The sequence below is a fragment of the Triturus cristatus genome, chromosome 10 (genome assembly GCF_964204655.1).
Source record: "Triturus cristatus chromosome 10, aTriCri1.1, whole genome shotgun sequence".
Classification (NCBI taxonomy): domain Eukaryota; kingdom Metazoa; phylum Chordata; class Amphibia; order Caudata; family Salamandridae; genus Triturus; species Triturus cristatus.
In genome coordinates this window covers 65456549-65477594 of record NC_140593.1, presented here as the reverse complement: position 1 = coordinate 65477594, position 21046 = coordinate 65456549, and the positions used below count along the sequence as shown (strand labels likewise).

General features: G+C 48.9%; 1 protein-coding gene across 2 annotated transcripts in view; it reads left to right on the top strand.

Moving 5' to 3' along the window:
• The first annotated feature begins 1065 nt into the window (after window positions 1–1065).
• ANKRD28 (ankyrin repeat domain 28) overlaps window positions 1066–21046 on the top strand; it is a 783346-nt gene continuing 763365 nt past the window's right edge. For both annotated transcript variants that reach the window (XM_085630427.1, XM_085630426.1), the window contains exon 1: window positions 1066–1221. In XM_085630427.1, the coding sequence (XP_085486553.1) occupies window positions 1195–1221 (27 nt within the window). In that variant the 5' untranslated portion in view covers window positions 1066–1194. The remainder of the gene's footprint in view (window positions 1222–21046) is intronic.

The following is a 21046-nucleotide window of genomic DNA, read 5'->3' as shown; positions in this document are numbered from 1 at the left end:
TACTAGGGAATCCGACGCCAGCGCTTGCGGTCCCTAATTGCTTAGTTCTACTGGCTCAGCGACGCGCCCGCAAGTGGACAAGAGGCACTAAAATGCGTGAAAATGCATTTTAATGCGGTGATGTGGACCACCACATTAAAATGCGTTATTTGAACGCCTGATGCGTGGTACTTGGCAGGGCTGTCATGCTCCAATGACGTGAAGCAACAGCCTCCCTCGTGCCTGCAGGTTAGTGCTCCGAACAGAAAACACACAAAGCGCGGGGTCACTGAATGTGTCAGCTAATTGCACCAGAACAACTTAAGCACATTTCACAGGGTAGCTCCAGATCCAGCTCAATAATTAATAGTTTCGTTAATAAGGCAGCCCTGACAAATTCCCCAGCGCCACGCGTGATATCTTGCTCCAGTCTAGGTTTTTTCTTTGAATTCTGAGACTTGTAGTCTGGTTTAGTAAGTATAAAACAAACTACAACTTCCAGGGTTCTAAAAAAAAAAACTGGACTGGAGCAACACATTACGCATAGACCTGGGAAATTTGGTAACTCTGAATTAGGGATTCTCATTTATTCAATCAAAATAAACAGTAGCTGGATGGGAGAGTGTCAATTCTGTTAAAACCGTGATTTGAAGTATAATAATATTTTATATACATGTGAAATGTGTATATGCAAAGGTAGGATAAAAGAAGCATATGGCTTCACCACTAACATGGGTTTCACTTCTAGAAATTGTAAAGCACTACATTAAAAAAAAGCCATAATACAATGCAACCATTCTAAAATGAGCTGTAACCGAAAGAGCAGGTTACAGCCTCGGGAGAATTATTTCTTTTATTTCTATGACATTGCCAGGTCTTGGCAGGCGTCGTTCTTGACAGCTAGTTGACCAATCACAGGATGTTTTACTCAGCGGTGCCTTCACTTAGTCGTTGCCCCTTTTCCAAGGAGACGGTTGTCTCAGTGCTAAGCAATGAGCAGCGGTTTTGTAGCGGGCCAATGAGAACGAGCTCCAGTGTAGGCCAATGGGCGGCGGGCTGAGAGTGGAGCGACGAGGGGGCGGTGGCTGTTGTGGCGCTTGTGGTAGAAAGGAAAGAAAGACTGCTCGCTCGCAGAGAGGCGGGGAGCGCAGCGGGACCGGGGAATGGAGGGAGCGCGGGGTCGTTGAGGAGGAGGGAACGGCCACACGAGCGGCCATGGTGTTCCTGAAGATCCGAGATCAGGTGAGAGGCGAGGGCAGCCAGAGGGGTGAGGGGACGGGGTGGAGGTCGTACCAACCTGCCAGGTCCATGGGCAGGTGAGGGAGGAGGGGCAGGTGAGGGGAAGTGACGGGAGGTGTTGGGGCAGGACAGGGGGAGAGAAGAGGGCGGTGAAGGCTGGGGGCACTGGGAGATGAATGACAGTGCGAGGGGTTGCATTAGCTGGAGGGTGACGTGGTGCCGGTCCTGGAGTACTTGCGGCTAGAGGGGCCATAGTGTCCAGCACGGTACAGAGGGCACGAGATATCCAGGACACCGGTGAGCCTCGGGGCAAACTGGGATAACAGAGTGTTATGTTGTCCGAGGGAGGCACACCGGGCAGTGTGGGAGGAGACACACCGGACAGGTAGAGAACAGTGTGGAAGAAGACACACCGGACAGGTAGAGGACTGTGTGGGAGAAGACACCGGACAGGTAGAGGGCAGGGTGGGAGGAGGCACACAGGGAAGGTAGAGGGCCGTGTGGGAGGAGGCACACCGGGCAGGTAGAGGGCAGTGTGGGAGGAGGCACACCGGACAGGTAGAGGGCAGTGTGGAAGGAGGCACACCGGGCAGGTAGAGGGCAGTGTGGGAGGAGGCACACCGGGCAGGTAGAGGACCGTGTGGGAGGAGGCACACCGGGCAGGTAGAGGACCGTGTGGGAGAAGACACACCGGACAGGTAGAGGACCGTGTGGGAGAAGACACACCGGACAGGTAGAGGACCGTGTGGGAGAAGACACACCGGACAGGTAGAGGACCGTGTGGGAGAAGACACACCGGACAGGTAGAGGACAGTGTGGGAGAAGACACACCGGACAGGTAGAAGACAGTGTGGGAGAAGACACACCGGACAGGTAGAAGACAGTGTGGGAGAAGACACACCGGACAGGTAGAGGACTGTGCCGGAGGTCACACACCGGACAGGTAGAGGGCAGTGTGGGAGGAGGCACACTGGGTAGGTTGAGGGTAATGTGGGAGGAGGCACACTGGGCAGGTATAGGGCAATGTGGGAGGGGGCACACAGGGCGAGGGCAGTGTGGGAGGAGGCACACTGGGCATGAAGAGGGCAGTGTGGGCAGGGGCAGGTAGCAGTGTGGGATGGGGCACACTGGGCAGGTAGAGGGCAGCTTGGGCAGTGTGGGATGGGGCACACAGGCCAGGTAGAGGCCCGTGTAGGAGGATGCACACTTGGCAGGTTGAGGGCTGTGTAGGAGAATGCACACTGAGCAGGTAGAGGGCAGTGTGCAGGTAGAGGACAGTGTGGGTACACTGGGCAGTTAAAGGGCAGCGTGGGCAGTGTGGGAGGGGGCCACACTTGGCAATTAGAGGGAAATGTGAGAGGGGGCACACTGGGCAGGTAGAGCAGTGTGGCAGGAGGCACACAGGGTGTGGGCAGTGTGGCAGGAGGCACACAGGGTGTGGGCAGTGTGGCAGGAGGCACACAGGGTGTGGGCAGTGTGGCAGGAGGCACACAGGGCGTGGGCAGTGTGGGAGGAGGCACACAGGGTGGGAGGAGGCACACAGGGCGAGGGCAGTGTGGGAAGAGGCACACTGGGCTGGTAGAGGGCAGTGTGGGAGGAGCAGGCCCGGCTCCAGGAATTTTTATTTGGGTGGGCCACTGCAGGCCCAATTTGTCGTTTCTGGAGGTAGCCTACAATCCCTGATTACATCATATCTACTTGCAAACAGGCAGCATAATACAATGGATTGCTTCTGTGTGTACACAGAGCATGTGGAGAGTTATTTAAAAGTAAGACCAAGGTTTGGACCCAACTGCAAACCCTCGAATTCACACAAGTACTTGAATGCTAAGCATATTATAAAGCGTTCAAGATTAAGGAAGTCCCTATTACTAAACGAAAGCCTTGAAACCAGTGCCACTCATCGCTCCAAAGCACCTCCCCCTCATGACCTCCTCCTTGGATTCCCTCATTGCCATCCTCCAACACTGCCCTTCATCTCTCCGTAGCCTCTTCCCCTCATGACCTCCTCCTCAGACTACCTCCCTCCACCAGTGCCCCTCATTGCTCCATAGCCCCTCCCATGACCTTCTCCTCATACTCCCTCCCTACCACCCTCCACCAGTGTCCCTCATCTCTCTGTAGCTCCCCCCCCCATGACCTCCCCCTCATGACCTCCTCCTCGGATTCCCTCATTGCCATCCTCCAACACTGCCCTTCATCTCTCTGTAGCCTCTTCCCCTCATGACCTCCTCCTCAGACTCCCTCCCTACACCAGTGCCCCTCGGTGCTCTGTAGCGCCTCCCCATGACCTCCTCAGACTCCCTCCCTACCACCCTCCAACAGTGCCCCTCATCGCTCCAAAGCCCCTACCCCACATGGCCTCCTCCTTGCATTTCCTCATTGCCACCCTCCACCAGTGCCCCTCATCGCTCCAGAGCCCCTCCCTCATGACCTCTTTCTCAGACTCCCTCCCTACCACCCTCCACCAGAGCCCCTCATTACTCCAAAGCCCCTTCCCCATGACCACCTCCTCAGACTCCCTCACAAACAACCTCCACCAGTGCCCCTTATCTCTCCATAGCTCCACCCCATGACCTCCTCCCCAGATTCCCTCATTGCCACCCTCCACCAGTACCCCTCAGCGCTTCATAGCCCCTCCCCCATGAGCTCCCCCTCAGATTCCCTCATTTCCACCCTCCACCAGTGCCCATCATCTCTCCGTGGCCCCTCTCTCGTATGCATTTTATTTGTTGTATAGCGCTACTCATGGTGTAGGGTGTCACAGTACTTTACATCATGCACACATTATGCAGAGACAATGAATCATACATGTAAATCAGCCTATAGGGATTGTCACATAAGCTAATGAGGGTTACCAGGTGTAGGAATTGCATGTCATCCATACTGCTGGGCAATATGTTTTGAGAGGGTTAGGTCTGGAGAAGCACTAACCCAGGATTTAAAGCATACCCCAATGGTTGGGCAGTTGGCTTTACTGATTAGAATGTATATCTGCCCAAACAAACTCTTTATTGCAACATTAGAATTATGAAAGACTGGGAAAATTTGAACTAACTAGCAATAAAAAAAAATCTAATTATACCATTCTGGTTTGAATGCAGGTCTTTGATGACAGTCCATAGGTCATTGTCCTCTGTTAGGATTGTAACTTCTGAACTGCAAGTAATCAAACCATCTCTGTGACAAAGGCAGTAACCCACTGAGCTATCTACGTTAACTACAGTTTATCTGCATTTAAAAACTACAAACAGACAAAAGATTGCTCTCAAGCAGGATCATTAACCTCTTCAGCGCTGCGCGGATTCCCGCGCGGTGCTGAAAGTTCTGAGCGCGGGCGGGGCCATGACGGAACGGTTCCGTCATAAGCACAGCCCAACCGACGTGCATGACGGAACCGTTCCGTCATCGGCGTCGAAGAGGTTAATCCCCAGGTTATCTGGACATTTTAATAGTTGTCGTGCCTCCTTGGCAGAACAAGTCATGATAATGATACTAATGATTTAAACAAACGGTTTAAATAAAATATACACGGCACACAAAGTATGTGTCTTGCACACAGATGAAAAAAACGCAACAATAGTCACACATTCCCTTACCTGCTCCTTACAAACTCTGTCACAGCCCCATCTGATAAGCAGCCCAAGGGGTCAGGAAAATGAACCCGCATAAACAAACTCCTCTTCACCAGCACTGAAAAGAATTAAATATCCACGCAGCAGGACGGTACCCAAATCCAGGGCCAACGAAAGGATTTGTCACCTTCGCCATGCCCCTATTGTACCTGCACGAGTGGGCGGGAACATAGCCCACCTTTCTAATAGGAGATGCAGATGCGTGATTGGGGGAGCGAGCCCAGGCCCAATCACGCAACTCCTAAAGAAAGACGTAAAATAACGTTCAGAGAACGTTTTAAATTGCAGTGGCCATTTTCTGTTGGCCTTGCTGATGTCACTGCCAGGGCCAAGGCTCATGTTTGGGTGGGCCAGGCTCAAGTTTGGGTGGGCCTGGCCCACCCGGCCCACCCTCTAGAACCGGGCCTGGGGAGGAGGCACACCGGACGAGGGCACTGTGGGCGGAGGCACACCAGGCAGGGATAGGGCAGTGTGGTAGGGGGGCACACCGGGCGGGTTGAGGGCAGTGCGGGAGGGGGCCCACTGGGCAGTTAGAGGGCATTGTGGGGGAGCAGGCAGGTAGAGGGCAGTTTGGTAGGAGGGCACACCGGTCTGGGCTAGGACAAGCATGGGGCGAGAATGTAGTGTTCATTGGGACCTCTAAAGTGCCCGGATTGAGCAGGGGTGGGGTGTTCAGGGCAAGAATGTGTGGGCTCCGCGGGGCGAGGGTATGTGCAGTACCCAGGATTATGGTTAAAAATATCCGACATACGGGGTCATGGTGCCCATTACAAAGAACAAAATATGGACATCTGGGTGCCGGATCTTTTAGAGGAGACGTGGCTCATTGCCCATGAAGGGCATGCTGCTGAGGATGGTACAAGCAGGGTACCAGCGGGTAAAGGGAGGGCAGTATCCATGGAGACGACCAGGGCTGCTGCAGTGGACCGGGGTAGGATGCACAGGGCAAACGTGTTGTAACCATAACCAAGACTGGTCAGGAATCTAGTATCTAGTGTACAGATGGCGAGAAGGGACACTATACTTGGGGGATGTGGCATGCGGCACACACAGTAAACTAACGGGATATCCAGGCGGATGGCATACTACATGATGCCCAGGGCAGAATAGGACAGTATCACCGTATGTATTTTTTATGTATTGTCGGTGTAGTTTTGTGACTTTATGTATTAAGCCTGTCACACGCCTATACATTCTCCCTTATAGTGGCTGTTGTCATTTCACTATTCGCGTTATGATCTGTGGACAGAAACGGGATCTCGGTGTGCTGCTTAAACACCGCCAGAAGTAGATCATTCAGGGTAGCGGAGGTCACTTGTGGAAATCCATATACTCCCGTTCATCCCAAAACCAACCTCAGTCGCTTTCAAGAACCTCATTTAAACGCTGTTGGTGAAACAGATCTCGCCCCCTGGGACACGGATACGGGCATACACCTCCCTTCTCCCCCAGATTCCAGCTGAAAGACATTCCTGTTTGTTACACTTTATCCTCGGAGTCTCCTGGGTGATAACACCTTTATTTAGCTGTATTTATTGTTGAATGCCAGTAATTATTGATAAAGTGTACTTTGTCATTTGCCGTTGATGTGGTTAAATAGATGGTTGGTAACATGAGAGGTGCCGGATGGGGCGCTGTAGTGCCAAACTAGTGTATGGAAGTAGTTCATGTAGCAAAATAATGTACATTTTACTCCGTTGTATCGGACTGCTTGGAATTGGAGATGTGGCACCTGGAACCACAAGTGAACACGGTCTGGAAAGTGGCTTTGGGTGACATGCGCCGTTCAAAGCTCCAGTGCAAGCAGGCGAGGAATGGTGGTGTGGGGGGGGGGGGAGAGGGGGGTTCTCACTGATGGCTGAGAGGGGGCGATGTAACCTTTGTGAGGGCATCCTGTGCCAGTCTTGATGTGATGTATATCCTTATGGCCGTTCTATGAAAGGCTTGGTGATGGCGTGTGTCCTGTGATCTCAGTGCATTGCGCTCTCAGTGGCGTGTGGGCCTCTAGCTGTTGTACAGATTCATCTGCCAGCTGTTCCCATGGGGTTATTTATAAACCGGCCTGCCTGCCTTGTAGTATCCCCCTCTTCAGACAGCGGCGAAGCTTTGCAAGCACGCACACCCTCCTACTATCTTTGTGATCATAATGTGCTGTTCTCGAAACTCACCCTGCCCACACCACATGCACAGCTCTACCTCTCCAGATTCGGACTTGCTAGGATGCAGTTCCCAAAATAAAAGGCCGCACTCCGCTCTGCGACTGCACACTCAGCTCTCTGATGCTGTTGTATCTGGGAACATCAGCCCGCGTCCAGACTTCCACACAGCTCTCCCCCTTCACACTCAGACTTTTGAAACTTAAAGGTTCTTAAAATTCACGCACCATCCCAGCCACTCGCGCCCCCTCCCCCCCCCACCCCGCTCAGTTTTGGCATGGTGTAGTGTCATTTAACTCCAGACCTTTCCTCACGCATCTATATGTTTCTCTTCCTGCACACTGGCTGTGTGGTGCTGCAGTATTTTTGAACTCCAGCCCCATGTGCAGACATCCACACTGCTCTCTCCTTGCTCACTCGGCCGTAGTGTTCTTGATGTCCAGTCCCATCCGCAGGCATCCATCCACACGGCTCTCTCCATGCACACCCAGCTGTGTGATGCTGTAGTGTTGTTGGGGTCCAATCCCACGCAGAGGCATCCACACTCTTCTCTTCCTGCACACTTGTCTGTGTGATGCTGCATTGTTCTGGAACTCCAGCCCAAGCCACACTGCTCTTTGACACTCGGCTGTAGTGTTCTTGAGGTCCAGTCCTATCCACAGGCATCTACACTGCTCTCTCCATGCACACACAGTCTACGATGCTCTAGTATTATTAATGACTAATGAAGAACAAGGAGTTTTGGTAAAATCAAAAATATTTCAAAGATCGCTCAATTTAAGCAGGGCATTTGCAATCTATCCAGGTGTTCTGGCTTCACTTTGTACAGACCAGCCATTAAATTGGTAACCATTTGTCTTTCCTTATGTTAAGGTTTTGCTTTTGCCTCACGTTTACTGCAGATCTTGTATATTGTGGAAGAGGTGTGGGGCAGCGGCCAGGGTGCCTGACTCCTGACCACGGGGTTCACGGTTTAATCGGCGGCAGCAGGTTAGCCCAGTACCATGTGACTCTGGGCAATAGCTGGCCTAATTTTCCCGACGGCCCCCAGCGCCTTGACACCCTCGGGTAATTGTGCGCTTTACAAATACTGGTTTTCATTTTCATATAGTGCCAATTCAACTCAAAGGTATTGGAGCGTTTGATATGAGCACCGGTTACGTTACTCAAAGTCTCATTCACTGGTTTTAGGCACAGACGCATTAAGTAATTTGCCCTGAATTACAGAATGTTGAACTGACTCCAAGACTCGAACCTGGCTCCCCAGTTCCAAAGTCAGCATCTCTGGTCCTAACACCACATCCTGGGTAGAAGGTAAGTGACTGGCAGGAGCCACATGAAAGCTCGACCTAGACCAGCATGACGCTGAGCTGAGCCAGTCTCAGACTTCAGCACAGCGCTGATAGCATTACAGAAGTGCCTTCTATGTACACAGCCCTGCTACCATTTCTTCATCTCCTTTTATTTACACAACCCTCCTAGTAGTTTCCCTTTATCCTGATGTTTGTACAGCCTGTTAGGATAACTCTTTTCCTGCTATTTGCACTGCAGGCCTGCGTGCCTTATATTTACAAAGACCCAATGCCATACCCTTCACCCGTTTTCACAGCTCTGCTAGTATGCATAGCTACTGTTTACACAGCTTTCCTAAGATGTACTCCTCTCCATGCCAACTTGCCTTCCTCTGTTTACACAGCCGTGCCTTTCTCTATTTATGGAGCCTTTCCAACGGGCCTCCCTTTGTTTATGGAGCCTTTCCAACGGGCCTCCCTTTGTTTATGGAGCCTTTCCAACGGGCCTCCCTTTGTTTACGGAGCCTTTCCAACGGGCCTCCCCCTGTTTACGGAGCCTTTCCAGCGGGCCTCCCCCTGTTTACGGAGCCTTTCCAGCGGGCCTCCCCCCTGTTTACGGAGCCTTTCCAGCGGGCCTCCCCCTGTTTACGGAGCCTTTCCAGCGGGCCTCCCCCTGTTTACGGAGCCTTTCCAGCGGGCCTCCCCCTGTTTACGGAGCCTTTCCAGCGGGCCTCCCCCTGTTTACGGAGCCTTTCCAGCGGGCCTCCCCCTGTTTACGGAGCCTTTCCAGCGGGCCTCCCCCTGTTTACGGAGCCTTTCCAGCGGGCCTCCCCCTGTTTACGGAGCCTTTCCAGCGGGCCTCCCCCTGTTTACGGAGCCTTTCCAGCGGGCCTCCCCCTGTTTACGGAGCCTTTCCAGCGGGCCTCCCCCTGTTTACGGAGCCTTTCCAGCGGGCCTCCCTCTGTTTACGGAGCCTTTCCAGCGGGCCTCCCTTTGTTTACGGGAGCCTTTCCAGCGGGCCTCCCCCTGTTTACGGAGCCTTTCCAGCGGGCCTCCCTTTGTTTACGGGCGCCTTTCCAGCGGGCCTCCCCCTGTTTAGGGCGCCTTTCCAGCGGGCCTTCCCCCCCCCCCCCCCCTTTTTGCGGCGCCTTTCCAGCGGGCCTCCCTTTGTTTACGGGCGCCTTTCCAACGGGCCTCCCTTTGTTTACGGGAGCCTTTCCAACGGGCCTCCCTTTGTTTATGGAGCCTTTCCAACGGGCCTCCCTTTGTTTATGGAGCCTTTCCAACGGGCCTCCCTTTGTTTACGGAGCCTTTCCAACGGGCCTCCCTTTGTTTACGGAGCCTTTCCAACGGGCCTCCCTTTGTTTACGGAGCCTTTCCAGCGGGCCTCCCCCTGTTTACGGAGCCTTTCCAGCGGGCCTCCCCCTGTTTAGGGCGCCTTTCCAGCGGGCCTCCCCCTGTTTAGGGCGCCTTTCCAGCGGGCCTCCCCCTGTTTAGGGCGCCTTTCCAGCGGGCCTCCCCCTGTTTAGGGCGCCTTTCCAGCGGGCCTCCCCCCCCCCCCCCCCCCCTTTTTGCGGCGCCTTTCCAGCGCCGCCCCCCCCCCCCCCCCCTTTTTGCGGCGCCTTTCCAGCGGGCCTCCCTCTGTTTGCGGCGCGCCTCCCTCTGTTTGCAAGGCCTTATCAATGGACCTCTGTAGTGCTCTGTTTCACATCGCATTGTGAGGTCATTACCGCTTGTTATTTTGGATGTATGGTGTGCAGGATTTAGCCAGTCAGTTACTCCCTGGCTGGCGAGGGAAGAATCACGTGTCATTGAAATAAACGTGTTGAGCAGGTTCAACATGTGTGGTGTAGTCACTTCGACATTATGGCGACAATCGCCAACCGTAAATTGTGACTGTGACATCCGATCACGTCGTGGAAAGGAGTTTGAGCAAGGAGCTCCACGGCCCAGGCGGCTACGGTCTGTGGAGCAAGAACTTAGAGCGCTCCCTTTGAGTCAGTGGGGCGTCTGGAGGCATCGGAGGTCAGTGCAACTATAACAGATAAGTGTGCTTGACTGGAGTGAGGGAATTCCCGGGGCCGTTTGTGTTTTAGAGGCAACAGATGCCAGCACGTCTTGTTCAGATATGTGCGCCTGACTGGAATGAGAGTATTCCCGGGGCCACCTGTGGTTCGGATGCAGCTGAGTAACTGCTGTGCTGGGAACGCGGCCGGCGTGTACCAGCTTAGAAGAGTTTGTTTTTTGATGTGTGCGGTGGGCATGTCACTGTCTTGTAACGCCTGCCCACTTTTAGAGAAGCGAACAAATCAGTAACGTGCCCTGCTCCGAGACTGTCCTGCTCAATTGTGCAGCTCTTCTGAGTGCCTACCTGTGCTTTTTTTCTTCACGCTCATGTGGAGGAGGCTTCCTGGTGTTTGGGGGATGGCTCTGCTGTGAGGAAGGAGTGTCACTGATCACATGACGACACTTTAGAGGAAAACTTGTGAGGCCGTCTTTAATAGGATTAGGCTTAATTTGTTTCCGAGGAAAGCTCTTTGGTACATCAGTGCTACCTGAAGTTTACCCTCTCATTGCCCTCCACTCTTAAGTTCTGGCAAATTCCTCAATAGTGATTCCATCCCCTTTTCTGGCACAACAGTCAAACTTCCATGCAGTGGCAAGACTGGATTGACCTTTTTGATAACTACATTGCTACTGATGGGTTGGAATTCACTCCTGAGTGTAAGAAACCATTTTTGTTGCTCACTATTGGCTTGGAAGCGCATCATATTTTCAAATATTTACCCCAGATGTTAGGCAATGTCAATCAGCCTGTTGAGGCTGTGTTCCAAGACGCCATATTGCGATTGTAAAAAAGGTTTGCCAAGGAGGAAAATATTTGTTATGACACGATACAAATTTTACACTAAACTGCAAAAGCCAGGTGATTTTCTGGATGAGTTTGTCAGGATTACGAGAGCTGTCTTTAAAATGTACATTCGCGCAAATGACCGATGAGTTAATCCGAGATCAACTTGTAGTCCAGTGTTTAAGTAAGAAAACGCGAGCGTCTGTGGGCAGCGAAGAATCCTTCTCTGAAGGATGCAATCTCCATTGTCAAGTTAGTGGACGAGTCGGAGCAGTACGTGAAGGAAATTAGTGGGAAAAAGACTGTGGAAGGAGAGATTGCTGCAGTCTGGATGAAGGAAGAGACTGTAAAGCTACTACCAGTAAATTTAATAATAAGGCACAGAGGGGGTCTAGATCTAGAGGCTGCTCCAGGTGTGGAAGTACATATCATTAAAGTGACTCCAAGTGGTGTTTAGCTTCAAACAAGGACTGTAGGAAATGTGGGCCTAGAGGACATTATGCTCAGGTTTGTAAAGAGCCTGCCAAATCTCTTGTAGCTGTCCCTGATTACTTTAGTTGGGAAGATGAGAATAAAGATCTGGTATAGGTGGTGCTTTCTGGCTCTGAAGAAAATGTTAGGAGGCATCGACCTATGGCACCGTTCCAGCTTTTGGACAAATGGGTGGAACTGATGGTGGACTCTGGCTGTTTATATGCCATTGTACCCAAGAAGATATGGGAAAGAGAGTGGCTTCATGTTGCTCTTCTTTCAAAGGATATTACTCCTAAGAGGTACCAGGGGGAAAAAATAGAAGTGTTGGGATACTTTTCGTTTCTCATTGTGTTTAAATACCAACGCATTGTAAGAAAAATCTATGTGGCCGAAGATCGTCCACCCATTTTGAGGCGGGGGATCAATTTGACTTGCGTATTATTGGTCTACATGCTCCCGGGCAGGTGTTGTCTGTGACGGATATTTCCCTTGATGAAGAGTTGAGTGAAATGAGGGATGTGTTCAGTGATGAAAAGCTGGGAGAAATGAGAGGGTAAACGCCTAGAATTGTGGTGGAAAAGGGGGCCATTACGGTCAAACACAAATTAAGGAGAGTACCATTGGTCGTGAGAGGGGAAGTGTAGGAGATGCTCGAAAAATATGCTGAAAGATGGGGTCATAGAGCCCGTGGAAGTGTCCAAATGGATTTCCCCAGTAGTATTTGCCAAGAAGTGCGATGGTAAGCTCAGGCTTTGTGTAGACCGCCGCAGTTTGAACCAGCACGTTGTAACTGATACATTTCCTCTCCCTAACATAAATGTATTGTTCTTGCTTAAGAGCCGGGGGGGTGGGTGGGCAGTACTTTTCTAAACTCGATCTAAAAAATGCTTATCACCAGATTAGGCTGCATGAGGATTCCAGGGACCTTACCGCATTTATCACCTTGGAAGGGACTTCTCGATTTAAGAGAGTGCCATTTGGGTTATCCTTGGCCGCCAGCTAATTCCAAAGGATCATGGGGGTTTTCAGGGGGGTGGAAAATGTAAAGTTTTTCCTAGAAAATATTTTCGTCTTCGGTGAATTCATTCAAGAACATAACATCTTGAGGTCGGTGTTGGGCAGGCATAAAGGGGGCCGCTCTTACCTTAACGAAGGAGAAATGCAAGTTCCTTGTAGAGGAAATTGAATAGCTTGGCCACACCATTTCAGGTCATGCTGTCCTACCTAAAATTGATCTTTTAGAAGCGATCTAGTTGGCACCCATACTATGTGATGATCAGTTACTGTCATTTATGGGCTTAAATAAATACTATGCCAAATGTGTACCCAATTTTGCTAACAACTGAAGGTCTTAGAAATGTTATTGAGAAAGGGGTGCACTTTCATGTGGGGATGTGCACCTTTTGACACAACTTAAGACATTCATAATTGTTGATGCCAGCGCGCATGGTTTGGGGGCTGTTTTGTCCCAGGTGCGTGCAGGTTCAGAATAGACGGAGGCATTTGCTTCGCGCTCTGGCGGATTGCGAAACCAACTATTCTGTCATAGAGCGTGAGGCCCTAGCGGCGGCCTGTTCTGTGGAACATTTTTGGACTTTTTTATGGGGTATACATTTTTGCATATGCACTGATAACAAATCCTTGGTAAAAGTTCTGAGTACATGTGGCACTGGTAAGGGTTCAGCTAGACTGGCGTCCAGACTTCAAGAGTATCGCTACAACGTTGCCACATTCCAGGATGGTAGAATGCTCAAGCCGACTGCCTTTCCCGTTTGTCTGTGGAGCGCTCTGTTGTAAAAGATCACTGTGGGTTTGCTGTGGATCAGGAAGGGCTGTGGCTTCATTAGGTGATGTGGAAGAGTGTGGGGGAGGCTCTTTCTCTGCTGATGAATTGCGTTTGTGCATGGATTGCGATGTGGTCTTGAAGAAGGTCAAAGAAATGGTGATGCATGAAGAGCGTAGGGAGAGCACTGTTTCCCTTTCTGTGAGACCTTTTGTTAGGGTTCTGGAGGAATTAACCTTAAGTGATGCCAATGTTTTGATGAGAAATAGCAAGTTTGTACCACCAGAGGGTTTGAGATGCAAAATCATTAAATTAGCCCATGAGGGGCACTTAGGTCAAACCATGATGAAGAAAAGGGTGAGGGAGAACTTTTGGTGGCCCTGTATGGATGAGCAGATTGCGACCTGGGTGGTGGAGGGTGCAGTGTGTAAGGAGAGTGAAAAGAGGCTATAGACCGGGGTGCTTACAGCACAAGAACATATTGAGGACCCTGATGGACCTTGGAGCACTGTTTGCTTAGTTTTCATAGGGCACATGCAGGTGTTGGAGGAAGGCATGAAGGCATGAAGAATGCCATGGTGTCAGTGGATGTACACTCAAAGTAGTTGGTGTCAAATTTATGTGGGATGTGACCACTAAGAGTACGGTGGAGATTTTTAAGGAAGTGTTTATGGAGGAGGGCATGCCTCCTATTCTTGCCACTGACAATGGAATGCAATTGGTCTCTCTTGAAATTAAATCTTTCTCGGTCAAGTGTGGCATTGCTCACCATCGTGCTGCACTTTACAATACCCAGGCCAATGGCATGGTTGAGCGTGCCAACCGCTTGGTCAAAGGGACCATCTCAATGGCTCTCCAAAGTGGGAAGGATGTTACAGCAATGGTGAATGATGTGGTGTGGGCTCATCCTACCACTGTGCATTGGGTTACTGGCGTTTCTCCTTTTGAAAAAATGCATGGCAGGAAGCCAGGTACAAAGCTTAATCCTGCATGGCTGGCTCTCCAAAGTGGGAAGGATGTTACAGCAATGGTGAATGATGTGGTGTGGGCTCATCCTACCACTGCTCATTGGGTTACTGGCGTTTCTCCTTTTGAAAAAATGCATGGCAGGAAGCCAGGTACAAAGCTTAATCCTGCATGGCTTACTGGTTCATGTCAGGAGAAGCTTACTGTGGAGGACAACAGAGCAGATGACAAGGGTCTGTGTGCAGAGGACTTGGTCAAGATTAAGCATGGCCTAGTTTGCAAGGGCTTTTTTAAGTTTTGGGGCCCGTTCAAAGTTACACAAGCATTTGACAACTATGTGATCTTGACCAATGGCAACAAATGGAACAAACGCAGAGTCGCGTTATATCCGAAAGCTGGAAGGCAGGCAAATAAAGGTGTTGGTCCTGACTCTACCAGTCTGCAAGAGGTCTTGAACAGTTTAATGCTGATGATGAGTTGACTAGCAGGAGAGCCCCCAACAGGAGTGATCTCAGAGAATTTGGGGCAGGTGATGCTCATCTTCTTGGTTCGGGCAACTGTTCTTCCCAAAACACTGAGGGCTTTGTTGTTCATAATAGTGTCAGAGCATTAAGCTCTTCCAGACTTCGTAGGCCCCCACAGTATATGGAAGACTATGTACAAACTGAGTGAGGGTGCCTTTAGAAAAGGGTGCCTTTAGAAAAGGGGTTCAATGTCCTGGGCTTTTTCTTCTTCTTCGTTGGGAAACCGTATGTCGTACGGCAGTTGTAAACTATATTTCTTTCTCTCTGAGATTTCTAGAGATCCTGTATGTAGTCTTTCTGTATCTTGTGTCCCCTGTTTTACTTCATTTTGGTTTTGTGGGGTTCCTGTTGGGTAGAAGGGAGGTAGGTATGTAGTACTGGGTTTCACGTCGCATTGTGAGGTCATTACCTCTTGTTTCGAATGTATGGCGTGTGGGATTCTGCCCGGGACAGTTGCTCCGTGGTTGGCGAGGGAAGAATCACGCCACGTCTGGTGTCCTTGAAATAAACTTTTTCAGAAGGTTCAATGTGTTTGGTGCAGTCACTTAGACAGCCTCACTCTATTTACAGAACTTTGCCAACGGGCCTCCCTCCATTTACAGAACCTTGCCGACGGGCCTCCCTCCATTTACAGAACCTTGCCAACGGGCCTCCCTCCATTTACAGAACCTTGCCAACGGGCCTCCCTCTATTTACAGAACCTTGCCGACTGGCCTCCCTCTATTTACAGAACCTTGCCAACGGGCCTCCCTCTATTTACAGAACCTTGCCGACGGGCCTCCCTCTATTTACAGAACCTTGCCGACGGGCCTCCCTCTATTTACAGAACCTTGCCGACTGGCCTCCCTCTATTTACAGAACCTTGCCGACTGGCCTCCCTCTATTTACAGAACCTTGCCGACTGGCCTCCCTCTATTTACAGAACCTTGCCGACTGGCCTCCCTCTATTTACAGAACCTTGCCGACTGGCCTCCCTCTATTTACAGAACCTTGCCGACTGGCCTCCCTCTATTTACAGAACCTTGCCGACTGGCCTCCCTCTATTTACAGAACCTTGCCGACTGGCCTCCCTCTATTTACAGAACCTTGCCAACGGGCCTCCCTCTATTTACAGAACCTTGCCAACGGGCCTCCCTCTATTTACAGAACCTTGCCGACGGGCCTCCCTCTATTTACAGAACCTTGCCGACTGGCCTCCCTCTATTTACAGAATCTTGCCGACTGGCCTCCCTCTATTTTACAGAATCTTGCCGACTGGCCTCCCTCTATTTACAGAACCTTGCCGACTGGCCTCCCTCTATTTACAGAGCCTTGCCAAAGAGCCTCCCTCTATTTACAGAGCTTTGCCAAAGAGCCTCCCTCTATTTACTCAGACAGCAATGCAAACATACCATCCTCTATTATTTCTACAACCTTTATGGGCCTTGCTTTCCTATTCACATAATCCTCCTTTCTTTCCCTCCAATTATTTACGGCTTTAGTAGTAGGTCTTCTTCCCTTGTTACTAAGCCCTTCTGGTATGCCCTACTTTCCCATTTACACAGCCGTGCTAACATGCCTTACATTCCTATTTGTGCAGCCCTGCTTGCGTGCCCCCTGGGCTTGTGTGCAGCCCTGCTGGCGTGACCACATGTCTTGTGTGCAGCCCTGCTGCCGTGCCCCCTTGTCTTGTGTACTAATCCTGCTAGCGTGCCTTCCTAGCCTCATTGTCGCAGCCTTGCTAGCATGCCTCCTTTGTATATTCCTTAGAACCCTTCTGGCATGTTCTTTTATGCATGCATGGAGCCTGAAAAACCTATGTTTTCTCCTAGTCGACAGGCAGACTCCTTTCATAAATGTCTTCCACATCATGCATTCACAGTCTTCGTTGAATGCCTAACCCTATATCTTTAGGTGGCTGTCATAGCTTACCTTCTATTTCACATTTTCACAAAGTTCTGTTAGCTTGCATCCTACATATTTATGCACTGATGAGAAAAAGAAAGCTCACCACCTTAATATTCAGTGTTTTCACATTTTAATGATTATCTGTCCTTCATCTAGTTCTCACCAAGGCCTAACCATGGATGTTTCTAACCCCATGTGACAGATCATACTCTCGAATGTTAAATTGTTACCCTTTTATTAGAAATATCAGTCGCCATTCAGTAGACTTCTGTGCACAGAAAGTGTCTTTGGTAACATGCCTTATGTTCCTATTTGCATAAATACATCCATGGTAGCTAGCCTGCCCCCCTTGCTCATGCAACCCTGCTAGCATGCCTTCCTCTTTTTGTACAGATACATTGCTTTGCTAGTATGCAGTGCTCTGTACTTTTAAACATAGTCTTGGTAGCATACCTTATGTTCCCTTGTGTGCACACATCCATCCATCCATCCATCCATCCATGCTTGCATGGCTGCACTGCTGCGTGCACAACCCTGTACATTGTCTTCAACTTCCTGCAATACTTAAATCTTTAGTAAGGCTTCCACCCTTTGAACATAAATACCTGTTTGCATGCACCCATCCCTTAGCTCACTGACCTAACCCAGCCAGTCTGTTTTTCTCTCTTGCTCTAATAAAAAAAATAAAAAGTTATTTATATATATATATATGTGTGTGTGTGTATATATATCAGTGACATAGAAAGTGTCTTTGTGCTAGTGAATCAACATAAACAAATTAGTTTGTCATGCTGCAGACATCTTGGGTTCAACATGATATGCAGTGTTAAACTGTCAATTGTGTTTCATATATATGTGCTTTACTATATCTTGTGTCAATATCACACTTTCAACAGTGAACTCCGATAATGTATATATATTTACATTCATTCCAACGTGGTCTCTGTTGCTATGTTATTTTTCAATTGATTCAGGAGACCACGGCGACAGAGTGAACTCAGCCTGTTCTTGGTTACATTGTTAAATAACCTCCTCTGACACCATTTTTTAAAATTAATTCACTTTGTTTAGTCTCCTTATGATTTCTAATCGTTTAGATGTTCTGCCCCATCTTAGTCAAAAGTATGCCCTGTATGAGCTTACTGTTTTTGTTAAGTACACTCCTTTCATGTGTATCAACCATATACCAATTCTCAATATTTACACAATCAGCTATCCTCCTATTGAGGTTACTTTGGATCATGCCCTAAGGGGGCTCTTTTGGTTATCTGGGTTATTTATGTGTACTTTACTAACTACAGACAGCCTTCAGTTGTTCATGATTGCCTATCGGATTCTATCATCTTTGTTTTACCCTATATGTACCCACATCTCTTCTTCGTTGTTCAACCCGCTTGGTGCCTTTGTCTGCATTTTGATAATGTATTTAGATTCCAGGGTGAATCTAGAGATACCCTATCTCCGACCACTCGCCCCCATTACGTATATAATAATGTCAATGTAGGTGAATTCGAAATTGTAATGGAATAAAGGATGCAAATCTAGGGGGTTTCATTGTATTAGGAACACACATTGAATGCAATGTAAGTCATGCAATAACAGCATCACACGGTGTAGATCTACGATAATTGAGCTATTTTGGGTGCAAAGTTCACAATGCTGGATGGTAAAGTCTTTTTTTCTATATTGATTGTGGACAGAAACAGTGCGGTAGTAATCATATAATATGGTCTGTATTAAATGAATTTCAATTTAAAAGTTCATTGCTAAAAATAAATGCTATGAATTCTATAGTTCAAACTGTTATGAAGTTAATGAATTGTAAAGTGGACTAGAGCAAACTCAAAAAATCCAATTCATCATTATTTTGCACGTTCGTTTTTTGTATGGGGTTAGATTGTCTGTCCGTCTTCACTGTTTTGCACTTAAATAGATTTGATTGGCGCATTGATTCATGTGACCAAGAGCCGTAAGAGTTGAAATGTCAGTTTTAGTTAGGTGAAAATGTCAGTTAATACATAACATTTTAAACAAACGACAAATTCACGAGTTAATCTACTGAGCTTACTAGCTTTTGGGCCTCCTGGCAACCCAGCATGGTCATCAGTGATGTAATTGAACAGGTCATGAGTGATGTAATTTAACAGGTCATGAGTGATGTAATTTGCAAGGTCATAAGCAAAGCATTTTTTTTCATTTTGGGACCAGGGCGGATCTCTCTGGGACCCCCTCCCCGCCTCCACAAGGGCCGGGGGTCAGTCCTGTAATTGCTACCTCAAAAGTTCTGTTCAGATTTTGACCACCCAATTAGAGCACTTCCATCAAACCAAAAAGCCTCTTCAGCCAATCAGAAGGGATGAATTAAAACAAATTCAAGCTAACTACGTAACACATTTATACAGATTCACTAAAAGCATGCTTTCTGGGTAAAGATCTAGCCTGCGCCCAAATGTGGTGCAATTCCATACAGCCGCTCTGGCTGTAGCACTGTGGCCTGTGGCACTTGTGTCAGAAAATTGTGTTTGAGAGCGCAATTTTTCTCAGCCCCTGCTTGATGGATCACTCTGAAACTTTCCAGTTAGTAGCTGAAGTAGATGACTTTGACAAATCATAACAAAGCTTTCCAAAAACAAACGGTGCCAAAGTTATTAGCAAACAAAAAACACTCTTCCAATGGCTGCCATATAAATAATTTCTGCAGCACACACTCAATCCCCAATTAGCATACCATCCTGTATTTACGCAGACAGTCCTGCTAGAATGTCTGCTGCTCATTGCGCACACATACACCCAGCCCATGTGGATATATCTGCTCCCCCTTCCCCCGCACACACGATGGCAACCAGTGCTTAATTTGTGCCGGAGCTTTCCGGTGCTCAGCACTTATTTTACCGGGCCGGGTCTATACGATTTTTTTCCTCCGGCAGATCGATGGCCCGGTAATTATTAAAATAATTTCCTGCGCTGCTCTCCCCTCCTTCTGAGGCTGCTGCCTGCGGTGTCTCATAGGAAGGCCCACCCTTGTCCATGCATACTTGAAGAGCGTCGTCATCACGTTAGTGAGGTCACGTCGATCCTGCCTGCCTTTCAGAATGTTTCATTTTCGTTGAAAAATGGCTGAGGGCGGGATTTTGGCTGAGCTGGGCACGTCACACTGGAAGTGTGCAGGACTGCCAAAGTGCCAATAAACGTTTAAAATATACAACGTCCTGTCCAGCATGAGTGAAATACTGAATAAATATGAGCGCCTGCGCCCGCTATCAATACAGGTATCAATTTGGTATATTAAATGTACTGCACGCTCAAAAAATAAATAACTTTCCAGTATTTAGGCATGTTCTTTTACTCTCGTGTCTCCTGTGCTGAGGGCTCGGCCTGCCCTTCAGATTTATTGCCTTGTAAAATCAGGCGATGGTTGCCAGAGGGCAGGCTGCGCTTGAGTCTCATAGTGCACCTGCTGCTCTGCACTCAGTCTAGGTCAGTTTGTGTTTTTGTGAAGTAACATGTTAAAGCAGATTGCATTCTGCTCGCACTAAGCCTGCCAAAATCTTTGTCTACACGAAATGATAATTCTGTCTGGCATGGTTTTGTAACAGTGTAGTGACAAACTGATGAGTTCGGAGGAGGTAGTACTTTTTTTAAGTTGAAAGAAATTAGAATTTTCACGTAAATACTCTGCAGGATTTCCCATTTGCTTTTTTTAACTTTAGCATCTTTGCAAATTTTCGGCTCCACTTGTGTAGGTAGAGTGTGCAGGTTATTGCTTGACTTGTTCGGAATTAATGATATGACCCTTGGAATTTAAAAGACCTCATAAGTAGATAATCTTAAATTTGAGATAAGGGGGAAACATCAATGCAAAACCTGCAAAGAAACAATGTGATTAGGAAACTCTAAATTACTATCAAGAACCTGGTATGAGATATAGCGGAACTCTAACAAAGAGATTTTTCTATGTAAAGAATTTGAAAACCAAGCAAGCTTGAAACCATTTTTAGGTCTCGCCTAGCTATTGCGTAGCAATCGCTATGCGAGATTCTAGTAAGGGGCACCCAAAAGTGGTTTGCATGGCGCGCACGCGCACAATCACGTTCATCGTGCCGCCATGCAATCCGTTTGGGGAAGCGCTTCAGCCCACTGGCGCGTGCACGGTTACGCGCACAATGACGAGCAGAGGCGCCATTTGGCTTTCCTCTCTCGTCATGGTGCGCGCACATCGCACACCACTCGCCAGCCTGCTTTCACTTTTGTGCCTCCCAC